At 39.9% G+C, this 21,668-nt stretch overlaps 1 protein-coding gene across 1 annotated transcript in view; it reads left to right on the forward strand.

Moving 5' to 3' along the window:
* The window catches only part of OPRM1 (opioid receptor mu 1), a 58,761-nt gene that overhangs the window by 31,731 nt on the left and 5,362 nt on the right, over nt 1-21,668 (forward strand). The window contains exons 2-3 of the mRNA XM_061428384.1: nt 6,996-7,348; nt 8,214-8,734. Coding sequence (XP_061284368.1) covers nt 6,996-7,348; nt 8,214-8,734 — 874 coding nt within the window. The remainder of the gene's footprint in view (nt 1-6,995; nt 7,349-8,213; nt 8,735-21,668) is intronic.

The raw sequence follows: 21,668 nt of genomic DNA on the forward strand, positions 1-21,668 counted from the left end.
CACCAAAATTTTTATGTCTGCTGCACTCAGTGCAGTAGACAATAATTCTACTGATAGTCTATACTCTAAAAATGTATATTCTACAGCATATGCTTGAGCTTCTTCAAAAAGCAATTTTCTAATATTGACATTGATAGAACTGTTTTATTATATTTTGAAGTTTTCCTTGTTGTTCCTTCAATATTAAAGAAATGCCTAGGGATATATCATAATTTGATATTAGTGGTAACACATTTGATTATTTTTTATGTCCAAAACTTTCAGATTCTAAAATAAGAGAATTTCCTTTTCTCTTAGCACTCTCAAACTTGAAAGCTAAAGTGTTTCTAAATTTTAAAAACCAGTCCTTTAGAATAAAAATAAAACATTGTTATCTATGAAAGCAAAGGCTGAGGTAGATGTTCTAATACTGTTTTTCAAGTAATTCGGTCTAAAGAGATGAAAATCAATATTTCAGGAAATAAAAATCTAAAGTCACAGATAAGAATATTTCATTCAATGACAATGGTTTACATACATCAGAGGATTTAGCATCATATTTTTCTATAGTACATTAGTGTTATCTATCACAGAATATGGGAATCAAGAAAAAACATGTTTTTTCATACAAACTTCTGAGGAGACAAATGTGCTGAAGTAAAATTTTCAGAAATCAGAAACAAACAAAAAAAAAAGCAGGAAATAAGCAGTTTCAAAAGGCATAATGCAAAAAATTATTAAACAGAGTCTCTTGGCCATAATGGAAGTCTCTGCTTTCATTTTCTTTCCTCTGCACTGACGTGCCTCCCTGTTCTCTCCTAGTCCTCCACCTCAGTTTCCAATTCCAACAAGAGGATTTGAAGAGGCTTTTAAAATGCATGCAGTAAAATAAGAGAAATGAAAAAGAAAACAAGCAAATCGGAAGCCAAAAGAGAATGAAATGATGAGATTAACCAGAGACTCAGTACAATAGAAATATATTCGATTCTAGTGCCTTTAGAATTCTATGCAATTATTAAAAGGAGCCACACATTTCACTCTGATTTTTTCTAGCACCAAATGCAAAACTAAAAACACGATCAGTTATTCATTTCACATTTTCTATTTATAAAGTACATCCATTGCCTGAAGAAAGCAGATTTTTGTCCTTTTTCCATTCGAAGGCTATTTTTCCCTTGAATTGTCATTAATGTATCATGGAGTAAGAAGAAAGTAGGAATACAGAGAACAACAGCAAAAAAAGTAGGTGTAGATGAAGAGAGAGCACCATTCAATCAAAAAGACCCATGGTTGTTAGACTCTGGTGATACAGGAGCAGAAAGAGGCAGTGTGTCTTTGTTTAATTTCCTGTAAACCTAGCTTGGTCTTCTCTTCTGAGGCAAATTAGCAAACAATAGTCATTTTTCTGCCTGCAGGGCTCAGAGATCTAAGAATACTCCTGTCTCATTTTGCTAACATAAACTCATTGGAAATTTGGTCACTGACCACATAAGACCACTTGCTGCTGCTGCTGCTATGTTGCTTCAGTGGTGTCCGACCCTGTGTGACCCCAGAGATGGCAGCCCACCAGGCTCCCCAGTCCCTGTGATTCTCCAAGCAAGAACATTGGAGTGGGTTGCCATTTCCTTCTCCAAGGCATGAAAGTGAAAAGTGAAAGTGAAGTCGCTCAGTCGTGTCCAACTCCTAGCGACCCCATGGACTGCAGCCTACCAGGCTCCTCCGTCCATGGGAAATAAATGTAAATAAAATGTTTTAGAATATTTTATAGTACAGTCCGAAATCTCTTGTTTGCTCCACTAAGCTAGTGGAGAACTTAACAGAAAATAATAAACTAATATACACTCTCTTTCTGTGTTAATGCCTGATGAGAGTGTATCATAGGTTTTGGTTGTTTTCAATTCCTCTCTCTCTCTCTCACACACACACACACACACACACAAACACACATACACACATTTGCCTGAGACAACAGAATGGTCTAGATAATAGAAGAGAGATTCAGGTGGGTACTCATATGTCTACTTTCTTCTTCTAAATAATAACCTGAAATGTAGGACAAGTGACTTTATTTCATTTGATTTATCCAATTAATCATGAGTATCAAAAGATGACACTCTGAGGTTTTTTTCTCTATTAAAACTGTGAATTTTTCTACATGAGGGTAAGTGGATATGAAAGTCATGACAGATATGAAAAAGTATCCAAGCACAGTGCTGAACATAGAAAAGGGGCTCATTGAATCTTCACAGAGTTAGATAGCTTTCTTCTTCACAGATAAAGAGTAAAAGAGAAAAAAGAAAAACTCCATTTGTCAAAAACATCAAAGGGCAAAAAATAAGCCCCCCAAAAGATAAAAACATCCTGTACATCCCAATTGGTTCTATTGTGAACTCCTTAAAAATTTAAGAATACACAGAAGAACTGTACAAAGAAGATCTTCATGACCAAGATAATCATGATGGTGTGATCACTCACACTCACCTAGAGCCAGACATTCTGGAATGTGAAGTCAAGTAGGACTTAGGAGGCATCACTATGAACAAAGCTAGTTGAGATGATGGAATTCCAGTTGAGCTATTTCAAATCCTGAAAGATGATGCTGTGAAAGTGCTGCACTCAGTATGCCAGCAAAAATTTGGAAAACTCAGCAGTGGCCACAGGACTGGAAAAGGTCAGTTTTCATTCCAATCCCAAAGAAAGGCAATGCCAAAGAACGCTCAAACTACTGTACAATTGCACTCATCTCACATGCTAGAACAATAATGCTCAAAATTCTCCAAGCCAGGCTTCACCAATACGTGAACCATGAAATTCCAGATGTTCAAGCTGGTTTTAGAAAAGGCAGAGGAACCAGAGATCAAATAGCCAACATCCATTGGATCATCAAAAAAGCAAGAGAGTTCCAGAAACACATCTACTTCTGCTTTATTGACTAGGCCAAAGCCTTTGACTATGTGGATCACAATAAACTGTGGAAAATTCTTGAAAGAGATGGGAATACCAGACCACCTGACCTGCCTCTCAAGAAACCTGTATGCAGGTCAGGAAGCAATAGCTAGAACTGGGCATGGAACAACAAACTGGTTCCAAATAGGGAAAGGAGTATGTCAAGGCTGTATATTGTCACCTTGCTTATTTAACTTATATGCAGAGTACATCATGAGAAACGCTGGGCTGGAAGAAGCACAAGCTGGAATCAAGATTGCTGGGAGAAATATCAATCACCTCAGATGTGCAGATGACACCACTCTTAAGGCAGAAAGTGAAGAGGAACTAAAGAGCCTCTTGATGAAGGTGAAAGAGGAGAGTGAAAAAGTTGGCTTAAAGCTCAACATTCAGAAAACAAAGATCATGGCATCCAGTCCCATCACTTCATGGCAAATAGATGGGGAAACAGTGGAAACAGTATCAGACTTTATTTTTGGGGGCTCCAAAATCACTGAAGATGGTGATTGCAGCCATGAAATTAAAAGATGCTTACTCCTTGCAAGGAAAGTTATGACCAACCTAGACAGCATATTAAAAAGCAGAGACATTACTTTGTCAACAAAGGTCCATCTAGTCAAGGCTATGGTTTTTCCAGTAGTCATGTATGGATGTGAGAGTTGGACTGTTAAGAAAGCTGAGTGCTGAAGAATTGATGCTCTTGAACTGTGGTGTTGGAGAAGACTCTTGAGAGTCCCTTGGACTGCAAGGAGATCTGACCAGTCCATCCTAAAGGATATCAGTCGTGGGTGTTCATTGGAAGGACTGATGCTGAGGCTGAAACTCCAATACTTTGGCCACTTGATGCAAAGAGCTGACTCATTTGAAAAGACCCTGGTGCTGGGAAAGATTGAGGGCAGAAGGAGAAGGGGACAACAGAGGATGAGATGGTTGGATCGCAGCACCAACTCAATGGACATGAGTTTGAGTGGACTCCAGGAGTTGGTGATGGACAGGGAGGCCTGGTGTGCTGTGGTTCATGGGGTCGCAAAGAATTGGACACGACTGAGCGACTGAATTGAATTGAACTGAAAATAGGTAGAGAGCTATGTGAAGTTCATGATGGTGTACGAAACTGGCAAGATGGATTCTGGATTGTGGGTGGGGTAGGTGTATGCTAAGTAGTGTCTGATTCTTTGCAACCCCTTATGACCCCATGGGCTGTAGCCCACAAAGATCTTCTGTCCATGAGATTATACAGGCAAGTATACTGAAATGGGTTGCCATTTCCTCCTTCAGGGGATTTTCCGAACCCAGAGATTGAACCTGCATCTCTTCTGTCTCCTGCACTGGCAGATGGATTCTTGACCACTGAGCCACCAGAGAAGTCCATCCTCTTTTCATGCATCCTTGATCTTTTTTGTTTTTGGACAAAGACAGGGTCATCACAACTCAAGAATTAACTCAAAAACACAATAGAATAACAAAAGGTTTACAAAGCCTATCTCTGCAAAAGTAGTTAATTCAGGGTGGCTTCATTTAGTACATGTGGGTCAAAATTCAATGAGGTTTTGGTAACTGGGGAAATAGCTTGAAGAACGGGTTTGAAAATAAATAGGAATTATAGCCACAAACAAGGAAGGACATTTACAAACAAAAGATATATATGGAGCACAGAAGAATAGATGAGCTGCCCATGAAATGAGCTTCCTGACGCCCTTTCCCTAAAATATCACCTGAAAGCTCCATAAAAATCACTCTGTTGGATCAATCATTGAAGGTTCTGAGAATATATTTTTTAAATAGTTTTATGGCAATTCATTTGGATTCATATTGCAAATAAGTTACTATATCACTTAGAACAAAATTTCAGAAATACATACTAGGAAAATTTCCATAGGATAACTAGGAAGCAGAAAAATAGCTTGGCCCACTACCTAGAGGAAAAGACCCAATTCAGTGACTACAGCAGGAATGATCAACGTCAGGAAGGCCCTATAGTCCAGGGGAGACACTCTGGGAATATGTCACCTATCCCTCCCAGTTTGTTTTGTCCACTTCGCCACCAAATTCATCTATGACTTGGTAAGAAGTAAAAGGCCTGAAGGATGGGTGAAGGATTGTGTATTGACATCCAGGAGTTCAACTCAGACCCACCCAGGTAAACTGAACAAGAAAGGTGGCCCTTCCTTCGGTTCCCTTCTTTGGCACGCTTGCTAACTCTGGTGTACACACTCCGATAGCTTGTAGTGTGAGTCTAATCATTCATGTCACTTTCCGGGGGCAATGTTCATACCACCACATAGAACAGAACAAAATGAAAAGCTCATGTTTGCTGGACAGCATGACCCCCTTTCTGATCAGACTATTGTTTTAGATTGAAGCCTTTGAGGCTATACTGGAGGCAACTGGAATTCTCAGACCTTTAGTCTTGTATTATTCATTCACATATTTTGGAAACTGCTGAACCCCTTTTTATATGTTGCTGTGATTCAAAGTGTGAGTAACTGAGATAAGAATACTGCCTGTCTGTAGAGGAAGGATCTTTGAATAAATGGAGAAAATGAAACATCATTGTTCCCATAAGATGCCAAGTGAAATAACTTTTATAGACAAATATTTACTTTTTCTTTTATGATGTGAGACTCTAACCTAATTTTGTTTCACAAAACATCTCATTCTAAAGGAGGAAAGGCTTTTTTAACTGAAATAATCATACATTAATAAACACGTAGGGCTAAGATGAGCCTGAAGAAAAGGTTAGAAGTATGATGAGTCATAAACTGACAGTAAAGAAACTGATTATTTAACATAAAGCATTGTACTAAAGATAAGCTGTGGAATGTATGTCTATTGCCTGAGACGGGGACTAATGCAGTCGAGTGTGCTATGGTTTAGCTAGCAAGGTTTGGGGAGGTTGGTTTATTTTTGTTTTCTTTCTGCTTTGAGGGAGAAATTTCTGCTAATAAACAACATCAAAAAGTTTAAAACTTCTTGAGCATCAAGGTCAATTACTCAAAGGTCTTAAAAGTCGTATCTTTTATTTCATTTTTGATTTTTTACTACAGAAGATTTGGGTTGGGAAGATCCCCTGGAGAAGGAAATAGCAACCCCCTCCATTAATCTTGCCTGGAGAATCCCATAGACAGAAGAGCCTGGCGGGCTACAGGCCATGGGTCACAAAGAGTCAGACATGACTGAGTGACTTAGCTCACAAGCACGCTACAATCAAATTGGTTTGCCTCTTCAGAGATCAAACCCACGTCTCCAGCATTGGCAGGCAGATTCTTTACCACTGAGCCGCCTGGCAAGCACACACACACACACACACACACACATATATACTCTTGTACAATTACATTGTTCCGTAGTTTTAGTTGTATATCTGAAATTTTTCTCCTACTTACTTAGAATTAAATGTATTATTACCCACTGTATAGATACTTGACTGAGTGCTCCCTGAGTCTATTACACTTATCACAGTGCCTGGTACATTTTTTTAAAAAAGCAAATAAACCAATAAATCAGTATGGCAGCTATTCTTATAACCATCTTACAGATAGCAAAACCGATAAGTAGAGAAATAGGCACATGATTATAAATGGGCAACCTAGTACTCTGAAAGCGGATAAGGCAATGGCACCCCACTCCAGTACTCTTGCCTGGAAAATCCCATGGATGGAGGACCCTGGTAGGCTGCAGCCCATGGGGTCGCGAAGAGTCGGACACGACTGAGCGGCTTCACTTTCACTTTTCACTTTCATGCACTGGAGAAGGAAATGGCAACCCACTCCAGTGTTCTTGCTTGGAGAATCCCAGGGATGGGGGAGCCTGGCGGGCTGCCGTCTATGGGGTCGCGCAGAGTCAGACATGACTGAAGCGACTTAGCAGCAACAGCAGTACTCTGAAAGAGTTTATATCTAATCAGATGCTTTCCACTAATCCTTGCAATTGTTTTTGCTTTGGATTTGGAAGGGTTGTTTGCTTTTTGCCTTTCAGTTTTCAATTTTTTTTTTACTAAAAACTTCATTGCATTTCACACTGATGGGGTTTTTTTCTGACTCTGCAACTGCTTTTCCCTCATCTACTAGGTACACCAAAATGAAGACTGCCACCAACATCTATATTTTCAACCTCGCCCTGGCAGATGCCCTGGCAACCAGTACCCTGCCTTTCCAGAGTGTCAATTACCTGATGGGAACATGGCCGTTTGGAACCATCCTGTGCAAGATTGTGATCTCCATAGATTACTACAATATGTTCACCAGCATATTCACCCTCTGCACCATGAGTGTGGATCGCTACATTGCAGTCTGCCATCCTGTCAAGGCCCTGGATTTCCGCACTCCCCGTAATGCCAAGATCATCAACATCTGCAACTGGATCCTCTCTTCAGCCATTGGTCTGCCTGTGATGTTCATGGCAACGACAAAGTACCGGCAAGGTTAGTGATGCTGCGGGCCTTGGGAATGGAGAGTATACAGATAGATATGTTGGTGACGCCATGAGCCAAGTAGATTACAGAGTGGTCCAGGCTATGCAAACTGTAGTTTTCATGATTCTTCTCATAAAATACTTTTGAATATTTTGAAATAGGAATTTTCCCCTAAAATTTTAAGTCCAGTGAACAATTTAGAAAGAATATAAACCAAAATCTATCCATTCCTGATTCTTCTGCACTTACTTCATCCAAACGATGGCAGCATAAGAACACAGACCTTTAAAGAGTAATTAGAGCTTAGACCCAAAGAACATTAAGTGGAGGCTTGTTTGAAAATGTCAAGTGACTGCCTACATGACAAGTGTATCTTTTTAGACCTTATTTCAGAATGATAAACCACGCATCAAAAAGAGGAGTTAAGGGAATTTGCTGCTGGTCCATTGCTTAGGGCTTGGCACTTTCACTGTGGTGCCCTGGGTAGGAAAACTGAGATCCCACAAGCTCTTCAGGAAGCCAGAACAAGAGAAAAAAAAGTGGAGTGAAGGCACCCAGTAGCTGGAAACCCCTGTAGAGTCTGGACAGTGATTATATTTTTATGTCAACTTAGACTCCATAGAGAATCTAGCTTGTGGCGAGAGATACATAACATCATCAAAGTGGACAACCAAATGACATATTTGGAAAAATCAAGAGAGATCTGAGTTTTTTTCCATGAATTCTTTAAATCTTCCTTCCAGGATTTGTGTAGCAAGAGCCATAAGTTAACTCGGGTCAAGGCTATAAATTAGAAAGCAAAATGGCAATATTAACACCTGATGATAGCATTAAATGTTCCTGCTAATTCCTCCTTATAATTCTTTTTCTCTAGGTTCCATAGATTGTACACTAACATTCTCTCACCCAACGTGGTACTGGGAAAACCTGCTGAAAATCTGTGTTTTCATCTTTGCCTTCATCATGCCTATCCTCATCATTACAGTGTGTTATGGGCTGATGATCTTACGCCTCAAGAGTGTCCGCATGCTCTCTGGCTCCAAAGAAAAGGACAGGAACCTGCGAAGAATCACCAGGATGGTGCTGGTGGTTGTGGCTGTGTTCATTGTCTGCTGGACGCCCATTCACATCTACGTCATCATTAAAGCCTTGATCACAATCCCGGAAACTACTTTCCAGACCGTTTCCTGGCACTTCTGCATCGCTCTAGGTTATACCAACAGTTGCCTGAACCCCGTCCTTTATGCATTTCTGGATGAAAACTTCAAACGATGCTTCAGAGAGTTCTGTATCCCAACTTCCTCCACCATTGAGCAGCAAAACTCCACTCGAATTCGTCAGAACACCAGAGACCACCCCTCCACAGCCAATACGGTGGATAGGACTAACCATCAGGTATGCAGCTTTTAGGACTGGGTGTACCTACCGGGGATGACATAAAAATTACAGAGCTTTTTAAAGTCCAGCATTAGAATCTATTAGAAGTGGACCAGTAACTCAGGGGTTGAGGTCAGTACAAGGAGGGAGGGAGGAAAGGAGGAAATTATGATCACTGTGACCGAGGGACACTTCATTATATAAACCAAGCTCTATGTATTTTGCACATAATCATATAGATATAGAGACATTCCAATTAGAAATCCATAAATCTTCTAGAAGTCTGTGTTGCCACAGCCTTTTCGTCTACACAAGATTAATGACTTCAGCACATTGAAGAAGAGATCCTAATCTAGAATTCTGTTTCCCCTAATATTAGGTGTTTCATGCATATCATTCCAACATCCCTGTCACTTCTTTTTTAGCTTAATATAATGGTTTTATTGCTTGTTCACTAGAATACAAAGCCCAGCGGAGGACACACTGCCTTCCTTCAGCTCATGGATATTCCACCAGGAATAGATGGCCTTTATAATTGGTGGGCTTCCCTGGTGGCTCAGATAGTAACGAGTCTGTCTGCAATGCAGGAGACCCGGGTTTGATCCCTGGGTTGGAAAGATCCCCTGGAGAAAGAAATGGCAACCACTCCAGTATGCTTGCCTATAAAATCCAGAAAGGAGAGTCTGGCGGGCTATAGTCCATGGGGTCACAGAGAGTCAGACATGCCTGAAGTAACTAACATGACGACGACAAAGATCAGCGTGGGGATGAATAGAGAGAGAGAGACAGGGAAAGGCGCACAGACTCTTAACTGCCTTAACTTTGACATAACACATTTGACTTTCAACTACAGTCCTTTGGACCAAACTGGTCATAAAGCCCTAACCAAGGGCAAAGGAGGCTGGGAAATTTAGCAGGGGGTATAGAATTAAGTGACCACTAGCTCTGCCACAGTGCTTCCGTGGCATCTACCTCTATCCCCAAGTGAAGTCCCTGTCACTTCTCTAAAGCCAGTCCTGCTCTGGTTCTGTGGTTGCAAAGAAAGCATCAGCATTTTGCCCACTGTGGTTATGGGGGACCATGTTCCCAGGGTCACAGAAAAGGAGAAAGAAAGTCAAATGGACACCTTTACTTTGTGAAGTCATTAACTTGTAAATTTTCATACCTGAACTCAAACCTATTACTTCATAGAACTAAGTTAGTTTTATAACAGTATTAGTTATATTAGTATAAAAATTAGTTATAAACTAATATAAAACAGTAGTTATAAACTAAATTAGTTTTATAACTGACTGTAGCCCACCAAGTTCCTCTGTCCCTGGGATTTCCCAGGCAAGAATTTGGAGTGGGTTTTCCATTTCCTCTTCCAGGGGATCCCTCTGACCTAGGGATCAAACCCGCATCTCCTGCATTGGCAGGTGGATTCTTTACCGCCAACCCACCTGGGAAGCCCAGTCAACATGCCCCTTGAGGTTAATATCATAAAGAGAGACTATTTCCTGGAAGATGTATCCCTACACATAAAAGAGTACAGACGGGAGCCTGCATGGAAGAGGCCAGATTTACACACAGCAGTATAATCACTCAAGAAATCAAAAAAAAAGAAAAGAGAAAAACATCTGTCCCTAGGCTACTGTTGCCTGTTCAGCCTCTGATTTCGAAAATTTGGCCTCCAACCTGTTAAGTAAATCAGTCACTTACTTATCAATGTAAGCAAGTAAATTTCCAAATAATGGTGCTGGCATCCCCCAAATCATGGCTTATGTAATTTTATAAAACAGAGCTCAAATGCAAACTCCCTGTGAAAGTAAATCCTCATGTTAGAAGCTTAGATAAAGTTTCTAGGATCAGGGAGCAACCATGGGAACAGATGGCTCCATGACAATCACCTGGAAGCCAAATCAAGGGGCCAGAAGGAGAGCCTGACTTCCTTAAGATGCAGCTGCTTCATCTCTGCTTTCTCTTCTCCCACTACCGCCACCGAACCGACCCCACCCCAGGCTCACCCTTCTAATTGACTGCAGGACTAATGCAATATGGCCCAGATGGATCTGTCACAGGGGCATTAATCCTCATACCCTCAATATTAAATCACGCTCACATGAACCCAGGAACTGGCAAGCCCTAGGGAGCATGAGGTAATGATGGCAGACCTACTTCCAACCAAAGGGAAGTGATTAACTTATTATGTCTCATTTCTAATTCCATTTCCGAAAGGAAAGCCAGAAAGAAATGTTTTCCTACTCTGCTCCTTTCTTTTTTTTTTTTTCCTTCATCATCAAGACCTCTAAGCCTGTTCCTTTTGCTAAGCATAGCCCCTTCTCAGTGGCTATGGAAATCTTGTGAATAACTTAAAGTGGGTAGGCATTTAAATAGATTTTTCTCTAAGGCGAGGATAATACATTAAAGAATGCAACTTCAAACTCTCAGTCCTAAACTATGGTTCAAATATTTTCAAATATCTCAGTCCTAAACTATGGTTCAAATATATTGGAGAAATATAGTTCCATTGGAACAAGACGATGGCCATTACAAAGGATTAGTTCTTTCTCCTTAAGCACCAGCTCATACCTTCTCTCTCCTTTGGAGTGTGGATATTGGTCTCATACCCTGGATATTGCCGGAGCTTCGTGTCACATTTGATCCTCTCAGCGTCCTTCACTTGCCTTGCTCTCCTGGCAAGACAGCTCCCAGCCTGTCTGCTGGAGTGTGTTTCCTGAGTTCACCATGAATGCCCTCCAGCTGTCCTGCCACTGCCCTTGAGTCCCCTCCAAATCCTGCCTTTCCACATCCGTGTGGTCCTTGCACAGCCAGACAGAGGAGAAAGGAAGCTAATTAGGGGAGCTCTGTTCTGAGTAACTAAAAGGTTTGTCTTAAAAATACATCCAATTAGGGCTTATCTTCATTGCTGCCTCTATGAAGCAGCATCAGTGTCAGATAACAGCAGAAACACATTAGCCCTAGAGCTGGCTGCTTTCCCAAAATGCCCAGCTGGGAGAGTTTGACAGAGAAGAGCTGCTGCTGGGGAAAGAGGAAAAGACATACTGACATATCTGAAAATTAAGATAAATCAAAGATCTCTCCATTGGTGTGTCATCATTAGAATCAAGGCAGTTACACACATACACCTAGAACAATATACAAGCCTTTGATGATCACATCAATAATATATCAAAATGGTAAAATTATTTCAGGAAAAAATTGGAGACTTTATGGTTGTCTGTGTGGGGTTAGTGGTACAGAATCTGCCTGCCAATGAAGGAGACACACGAAACATGGGTTTGATCCCTTGGTCGGGAAGATCCCCTGGAGGAGGAAATGGCAATCCACTCCACTATTGCCTGGAAAATCCCATGGACAGAGGAGCCTGAGAGTCTACAGTCCATGAGGCCACAAAGAATCAGCCACAACTAAGCAATTGAGCACACAGAATATATAGGACATAGTTGATTAGTTTATAAATTCAGTATCTGACAGGCAGGTTTTGTTCTTTCTTTTTTCTTTTAACTCATGAGCCATCATGTTATGAGACAGAGCTAATTGGATTCATATTAACTTTTTAACTGCTTGTTTTAAATGTATACCATTGTAGATATTTATGTCCTGACTTTGTCTTTGTATTTTCTCCACGAAATGTGTTATTCTATCTATGTCACATCTCAAGCACATTAGTCAACTTCATATTCTGCAGATCAGAGATCCAATATCAAACCTTCCCAGGGTGTCTGTACTCTGACAACTGTATACTGAGACCATGTCCATACAACGCAAAGTCAAGTGGAGAGGTGGCAGTTATCAAGGTAATTCAATAAACCTTATAAGAAAGTTTTGTGCCCAGAATAAACTTTGAGTCATATAGATAGGTAAGGGCTACTTGGTCAGTTCTAGCTGCATAACAAATCATTCCAAAATTTATTGGCTGACAGAAGCCATTTACTTAGTTTACAATTCTATTGATCAGTGATTTGGGCTGAGCTAAGATAGGCAGTTCTCCCCAGTCTCAGCTGGGCTGTCAGCCAGCTGATCTAGTGGCCATAGTAAGAATGGCTGGCTCTTCATGGATCCGCATCTTCTGTCATTCATGTTAGCCCAGGAGTGTTCCCATGGTGATCAGGTGATCACAGGTTCCAGACTCAAAGGATGGGAAAACAGACTCCACCTATAGATGTCTGGAGCTGCAGTTGCATTGCAAAAGGATGTGGATTTAGGGAGGGAAGTCACTGTGGCCACATGTGATCACCATCTACAGTAGCACATTCTGCCTGGGGCAGGCAAGTCACAGCTTCCTGGAGGACAAACCACATCTGCCTCAGTCTTCCATGTACCTCCAAGTATCTGAATACCTGAATGACCTCGGAGGGCTCTTGGTATTTCAGGAGATATGGAAGGGGCCAGAATGATCCTTTTCTTGGAACTGATTGACAAGCTAAAGGATCGTGTGACACCCTGACTTATTTCATACTTACCCTTCAATAAGAGGAAAATATTCACAGGAGGGATTCTTCATTTTTTCCCTCCAGTCTCTAGTCCTCTAATCCAGTTACACCTTTCAAAAATTTTCTTACCTTTGTGCTTGTCTTCTAATTTTAAATAAATGCTAGTGATGAGGAAATCAAGAACGAGACTCAGTGCCCTAAAGAGGTCATGTCCTGGCTCATTGTGGGGAAAAAAAAAAAAAGATAGGTTCATATTCTTTTGTGCATTCCAGGGTCCAGCCTACTGCTCCAGGATAATGCGTGATTTGTGTTCAACTTGTTGTCTTTAAGTCTTCTAGATCTTTGTTAGGTAGACTTAGGTAAAGGTATTCATTTTCCATTTGCTGTCAGTGCAGTTTAATTTCTTTGTATGTGTACCACCCTTTTGTTGTCCTCATTGGATTCTACTTGGCTTCAAAACACTTCCATCGTTTGCTCAAATCAGTCCAGGTCCAGCTCAGACCTGAGATGTCGGCCACTACTGACCTGCCTTCCTGTGTGGTTTCCACCCTAATCATATTCTCAAATGCATTTTTGTTTTGACAAAAGATTGATTTTTAATGCGTAACATTATATTGGAAAAGAGAATTCTATTATATCTACTGGATTGTTATTAGTATTCAGAGTCTGTATTAGCTATAGCTATAATATTAATAATAATGGTATCTTATATAATAGCATGCTGATTAAAAAGGACTTTTATCATATCAGCTTCTAATAATAACCCTAATGGGTAAACATGAAAAAAATAAATGTTCAGGGAGGTTAATAATTATACAATATCAAATCATCAGTAAGAGGTAAAACTCAGACAGACATGTAGAATTCTAATATTTTCTTAACTTTTTATTTTGTACTGGAGTATTAACAATGCTGTAATAGTTTCAGATGGATACCAAAGGGATTCAGCCATACATATACATTTACCATTATCCCCCAAACTCCCCTCCCATCCAGCCTGCTGCACAACAATGAGAAGAGTTCCCTGTTTTATACAGTAGGTCCTTGTTGGTTATCTATTTTAAATAGAGCAGTGTGTATATGTCTATCCCAAACTCCCTAACCATCCCTTCCCTTCAACCTTCCCCTCAGCAACCATAAATTCATTCTCTGAAAGGCTTTTCCTGTTTTGTAAATAAGTCTGTTTGTATCACTTCTTTTTAGATAGAATTCTAATACAAATCCAAAACTTTCCTCTGTTATCCCACAAAACACCATTGTGCATTCAAATATTAGGGTGTGGCCTCAAGCAGAAGATTTCAAGCTTTACTATGAGCTCCAGAATAATTCTGGAGTAACTCTAAGAAAGACTGGTTCACTGAGTCAGGGTAGGGTCCAAAAATCTGAATGTTGAATAAAGCACTAAACTGAAAACTCCAAATTAAAATATGACTTCATCCAAATATTATCACAGTTACTGGTGTGTCTAACTTGAGTAGCCCATTCAGTCAAGATGACTGGCCCAATGTTCTTCACCAAATGAATCTTGTGTTTAGTAAAATGATATAGATAACCTTTGATAAAGCCTTATCAATCAGTGAGTCTTATAGGAGAAAGTAAGACAACAGTGATAAAGCTAATGTTATGCTGCTGCTGCTGCTGCTAAGTCGCTTCAGTCATGTCCAACTCTGTGTGACCCCATAGACGGCAGCCCAACAGGCTCCCCCATCCCTGGGATTCTCCAGGCAAGAACACTGGAGTGGGTTGCCATTTCCTTCTCCGATGCATGAAAGTGAAAAGTGAAAGTGAAGTCTCTCAGTCGTGTCTGACTCTTAGCGACCCCGTGGACTGCAGCCTACCAGGCTCCTCCATCCATGGAATTTTGCAGGCAAGAGTACTGGAGTGGGGTGCCATTACCTCCTGCCAACTCCTCATCGATATGGCAAGCCCATTCCTAAACCCTTTGGTTACTATTTTTAAAGCAGTTTCTTGACATTTTAATCAAAGTAGTAAGTCAAGAAATGACATACTTTGCATTTGTATTAATTATATAATTAATAATTATATATTAATTATATAATTATAATTAATCATATATTAATTATAATAATATAATATATATTAATTATATATACTATATTAATACAAACTATATTATCCCTAGCTAAACTAAAAGCGGAAGCCTAGTTTGTCAAATCAACTACATCATTCTTAAAAGTCGGCTCTCAATGTTTTTTACAAGACATCTCTGGAGAGCCAATTTAAGATGGAAAAGTATTTTAATTCCATGACAAAAGACCCAAAATGAGAATAGCTCACAAAATTACCATGCTTGACTACATTAATACATATTTTATGAATGGGGTCCAAGTGGCTATGCTTGCAATTCTTTGACTTAAAAGGAAAACAGTCCCAGTTATGAGTGTGTGAGTGAGAGAGAGAGCGAGCATGCATGTGCATGATGTAGGTGTGCCTCTATACATGTGTAGTACTAAAGGATATCTAAGTTGAAAATGAATCCCACCATTCATAAGTAGCAGAAAAAATAATTATGTTTCTTTAAATTGACTACAGTCTGGGAAAAGAAAATATTGTTTACTTGGAAATACGTTTATTCCCACAAAATATTTGGCTACTAGTAATAACTGACCTGAATAGACATTTCTCCAAAGAAGATATATGGATGGCCAACAGGCACATGGAAAGATGCTCAACATCACTAATTATTAGAAAACTGCAAAGTAAAACTACAATGAGGTATCATTTCACATAAATCAGAATGATCATCAAAGTCTGCAAACAATAAATGCTGGGGAAGGCATGGAGAAAAAGGAACCCTCCTCCTACACTGTTGGTGAGAATGTAAATTGGTACAGCCACTATGGAGAATAGTACGAGTTTCCTTTAAAAAACTAAAAGTAGAGTTATCATACAAGCCTGCAATCCCACTCCTGGGCACATATTCAGACAAAACTCTAATTCAAAATATACACGGCACTCCAATGTTTATTGCAGCACTATTTATAGTAACATAAAACATGCAAGTAATCTAAATGTACATTAAGAGATGAATGGATAAAGATGTGGTGTGTGTGTGTGTGTGTGTATATATATATATATATATATATATATACATACATACAGTGGAATATCACTCAGCCACAAAAAAAATTAAATTAACACCATTTGCAACAACATGGATGGACCCAGAGATGATCATACTAAGTGAAATAAGTCAGTAAGAGAAAGACAAATAGCATATATATCACTTACATAAAAATGATACAAATGAAAGTGAAAGTCGCTCAGTTGTGTCCAGCTCTTTGTGACCCCATGGACTATACAGTCCATAGAATTCTTCAGGCCAGAAAATTGAGTAGGTAGCCTTTCCCTTCTCTAGGGGATCTTCCCAACCCAGGGATCGAACCCAGGTTTCCGGCATTGCAGGCAGATTCTTTACCAGCTGAGCCACAAGGGAGTATATTTACAAAACTGGAACAGACTCACAGACAGAGAAAACAAATGTATGGTTATCAAAGGGGATAACAGGAGGCAGGAGACAAATTAGGAGTTTGGGAGTAACATATACCCACTACTATATATAAAGTAGATAAATAACAAGATCTATTGTACAGCACAGGGAACCATATTCAATATCCTGTAATAAGCTATAATGGAAAAGAATCTGGAAAAGAAATATGTGTATGTACATGTATAACTGAAACACTTTGCTGTACACTTGAAACTAACACAAAATTGTAAATTAACTATACTTCAGTTAAAAATGGCTAAAAAAAGAAAAGAAGAAAACAGAGTTACAATATTTGCATTTGGATAAATTTAGGCTTATCTAAAATAAGACTGTTAGAAATAACATTTATTAACCAGTTTGTATCCAGAGTATCTTATTTAATCATATAAGGTATGGATTATCTCTACAGTTGAGGAAATCAATGTTTAAGGAATTAACATGCCCAAGGTCATAGGTAAAAAGTAGTGGCTGAGGAATGAATCCAGTTAAATTTGACATTATAGACCTATCCTACTCTCCTCCCAGTCTGTTTTCCCCGTCACTCAGTGGTGGCTTTGAGAACTAGATTATAGCATTTATATACTGACAGTTTGAATGCCATAAGACCTTTATACAGGTTTGTTTAGATGTACTCATAGAGTATTTTTGTATCTGTGTGTAAGAGTAAGCAGTCAAATGATGTTTAATGACTAGCATAGGGAATTAGAAACTCAGTAATGGGGATCTCATTTGATTCATTTGAAAAGACCCTGATGGAAGATTGAAGGCAGGAGGAGAAGGGAACGACAGAGGATGAGATGGTTGGATGGCATCACGGATTCAATAGACATGATTTTGAGTAAACTCCAGAAGTTGGTGATGGACAGGGAGGCCTGGCGTGCTGCAGTGCATGGGGTTGCAGAGTCAGACACAGCTGAACGACTGAACTGAACTGAATGGGAATCTCTAATTTTCTAAACCTAGAGACACAGGGATTCCCTTGCCACTGGCAGTCTTAAAAGTCCAAACATCACATTTTGAATCCATAAAATGGGATGCTACAAAAATTCAAGTGTTAAGATTTGATATTTAGGGAATCAGAACAAATGATTCTTTCGTAAGTTTTTTAGTTTTTACAAGTTCCACTGAGTTCTTACAGAACACTACTACAGTGAAATGCTAATATGTGGTCCATGAAAAAATAGGTTTTAGGTGAATATTCAGAAATGTTGCATATCTTATTTAGGTCATGGGGACTGATACTGTGGATTAGCACTTTAAAGGCTCTGAAAAGCCCTATTGTGTATTTATGTGTGTGTATGTATATGTGTTGCATTTAGTTCTGTATATGTACTCACGTCTTGTTTTTAAGCTAAACTGTTCAAACTTATCTGAACACAGTCTGTTTTTTTTGTTTTTGTTTTTGATTGAGCTTCTCTGGTAGCTCAGCTGGTACAGAATCCTCCTGCAATGCAGGAGACCCTGGTTCAATTCCTGAGTCAGGAAGATCTGCTGGAGAAGGGATAGGCTACCCACTCCAGTATTCTTGGGCTTCCCTAGTACCTCAGCTGGTAAAGAATATGCCTACAATGTGGGAGACCTGGGTTCAATCCCTGGATTGGGAAGATCCCCTGGAGAAGGGAAAGGCTACCCACTCCAGTATTCTGGCCTGGAGAATTCATGGACTGTGAAGTCCATGGGGTACTTAATTTCTGGGACTTCCCTGTAGTTCAAATGGTAAAGAATCTGCATGCAATGCAGGAGACCAGGGTTCAACCCCTGGGTCAGGAAGATCCTCTGGAGAAGGGAATGACAATCCACTCCAGTATTCTTGCCTGGAGAATCCCATGGACAGAGAAGCCTGGTGGACTACAGTCCATGGAGTCTCAAAGAGTTGGACATGACAGAGAGACTAACACAGACATAATTGCATTACAATATTATGTTAATTTCTGCTGTACAACAAAATGAATTAGTTAGACATATACACAGATCCCTTCCCTGTTGGACCTCCCTGCCACCCACTCCTCATCCCACCCATCTAGGTTGTCACAGATCACTGAGCTGAGTGCCCTGTGCTACACAGCAGATTCCCACTCAGGTCAGTTCAGTTCAGTTGCTCAGTCGTATCCGACTCTTTGCGACCCCATGGACTGCAGCACACCAGGCTTCCCTGTCCATCACCAACTCCCAGAGTTTACTCAAATTCACATCCATTGAGTTGGTAATGCCATCCAACCATCTCATCCTCTGTCATCCCCTTCTCCTCCTGCCTTCAATATTTCCCAGCATCAGGTGACCAAAGTACTGGAGTTTCAGCTTCAGCATCAGTCCTTCCAATGAATATTCAGGACTAGTTTCCTTTAGGATGGACTAGTTGGATCTCCTTGCAGTCCAAGAGACTCTCAAGAGTCTTCTCCAACACCACAGTTCAAAAGCACCAATTCTTCAGTGCTCAGCTTTCTTTATAGTCCAGTCCTCACATCCATATGTGACTACTGAAAAACCATAGTTTTGACTAGACAGACCTTTGCTGGCCAAGTAATGTCTCTGCTTTTTAATATGCTATCTGGGTTGGTCATAACTTTCCTCCCAAGTGTCTTTTAATTTCTTGGCTGCAGTCGCCATCTACAATGATTTTGGAGCCCAAAAAAGTAAAGTCTGTCACTGTTTCCATTGTTTCCCCATCTATTTGCCATGAAATGATGGGACCAGATGCCATGATCTTAGTTTTCCAAATATTGAGTTTTAAGCCAGCTTTTTCACTCTTTTCTTTCACTTTCATCAAGAGGCTCTTCAGTTCTTCTTCACTTTATCCCATAAGGGTGGTTTCATCTGCACATCTGCAATTATTGATATTTCTCCTGACAATCTTGATTCCAGCTTGTGCTTCTTCCAGCTCAGCATTTCTCGTGAGGTACTCTGCATATAAGATAAATAAGCAGGGTGACAATCTATAGCCTTGACGTACTCCTTTCCCAATTTGGAACCAATCTGTAGTTCCATGTCCAGTTCTAACTGTTGCTTCTTGACCTGCATACAGATTTCTCAAGAGGCAGATCAGGTGGTCTGGTATTCCCATCTCTTTGAGAATTTTCCACAGTTTGTTGTGATCCACACAATCAAAGGCTTTGGCATAGTCAATAAAGCAGAAATAGATGTTTTTCTGGAACTCTCTTGCTTTTTCAATGATCCAGTGGATGTTGGCCATTTGATCTCTGGTTCCTCTGCGTTTTCTAAACCCAGCTTGAACATCTGGAAGTTCATGGTTCACGCACTGTTGAAGGCTGGCTTGGTGAATTTTGAGCATGACTTTGCTAGCGTGTAGCTCTCTATTTTACACACAGTAGTGTATATATCTCAATCCTAAACTCCCAATTCATCCCACCCTCCCCTTTCTTCCCTGTGTCCACATCTCTATTTTCTATGTCTGCATCTCTATTGTTGCCCAGCAAATAGGTTCATCTGTACCATGATTCTAGATTCCACATATATTCATTAATATATGATACTTGTTTTTCTCTTTAACAAATCACAGAATGGTTTGTCTAAGCACTTCAAAAAGCCCACCATAGAGCATTAGTTCCAGTTAGGCACAAATCTGTTTCAAATTCAATGTTTTACTAGAACGAATGACAAGGTCTCATAATTCTAGGCATTAACCAGGATTCTAAAATTGATTATCGATCTCTTATTCTCTCTCATTCAATATGTATGGTCTAAATACAAACAATGAAAAATAAAAATAATGAAACTTTATACCTCTGAAAATAGAACAGATTGTATTTTGTTTGGGTTTTCGCTTTTGTTTTGTTTCATTTTGAAGTTTGTCACTTTCTGGTTACCATCCTAAAGCGGGAAAAAATCTACATAGCTTTGGGATATGTTTTCAGTGTTTTAAACTACACGTTGCTAGTAAGAAGCCTTATAACTGACAGCTTCTTTTGTTTTGAATGAAACATCTTAGAGGAAAATGCGTTTCTTTTTATTGAAGTATAATTGTTTTTCAATGTTGTATTAGTTCCTGCTGACATTGAACAGAATCAGCTATACCTACGCATATATCCCCTCCTTGGACCTCCCTCCCACCCCGATCCCACTCCACCCATCTAGGTCTTCACAGAGAATTTAGCAGAGCTCCCCGTGCTATGCAACAAGGTCCCTCTAGAAAATAGGTTTCTTTTAAGAGTGATCTATATTTAACTGTGAAAACCATACCAAAGGTTGAATAATTACAGTCCTTCTTGTGAAACAATACAAGATCAGAAATAAAAAACTTGGGTTCTGGTGCCAGCTGTGTGGGTTTGGCAGCTCGTGGTACTGGCTGCCTAGGGAACCTCTTCTCAAACAGGACTTTCCTACCTTCTTTTGCTAGCCAATGAATCAGGCTCATTCCTAGTCTTGATTAATTACCCCCATTCAGGCTCCTGGGACTAGCTACTCCTAGTGAACAACAAAAAAGGTAACCACCAAAGCTTCCTTTTGTAAAAGAATTTATTATATTGAACAAAAATTCATATTAAAAGCAGAAAGAAGCATATGGCATATTTGAATCCAGATTACTGGCTCAGTGGTAAAGAATCAGCCTGCCAATGCAAGAGATATGGGTTTGATCCTGGGTCAGGAAGATCCCCTGGAGAAGGAAATGGCAACGCATTCCACTGTACTTGCCTAGGAAAACCCATGGACAGAAGAACCTGTTGGGTTACAGTCCAAGGGGTCTTGAAGAGTCAGACATGACTTAGCAGTTAAACAGCAACCTTTGAAATATCAGATTATTCCACCTCTCCTTGAATTCCCCCTTACTAAAGTATGACCCCTTGTTACACTCTACATTCCAAAGTGTCTGATTCTAGCAATGAAACATGGAAGAGAGGGTGAGTTCTCTACTGCTTACATAAATGGAAATCTTTGCCGACGAGTCATCTACTCCCAAAGTTTTCTTGTGGGTGGGTGGCTCTGTTTTTATGGATTCTGTAATGAATGGGATTTTGAAGTCTATGACTGACTAAAACATTGATCAGCT

Source organism: Bos javanicus, chromosome 9, assembly GCF_032452875.1.
Source record: "Bos javanicus breed banteng chromosome 9, ARS-OSU_banteng_1.0, whole genome shotgun sequence".
In the NCBI taxonomy this organism is placed as follows: domain Eukaryota; kingdom Metazoa; phylum Chordata; class Mammalia; order Artiodactyla; family Bovidae; genus Bos; species Bos javanicus.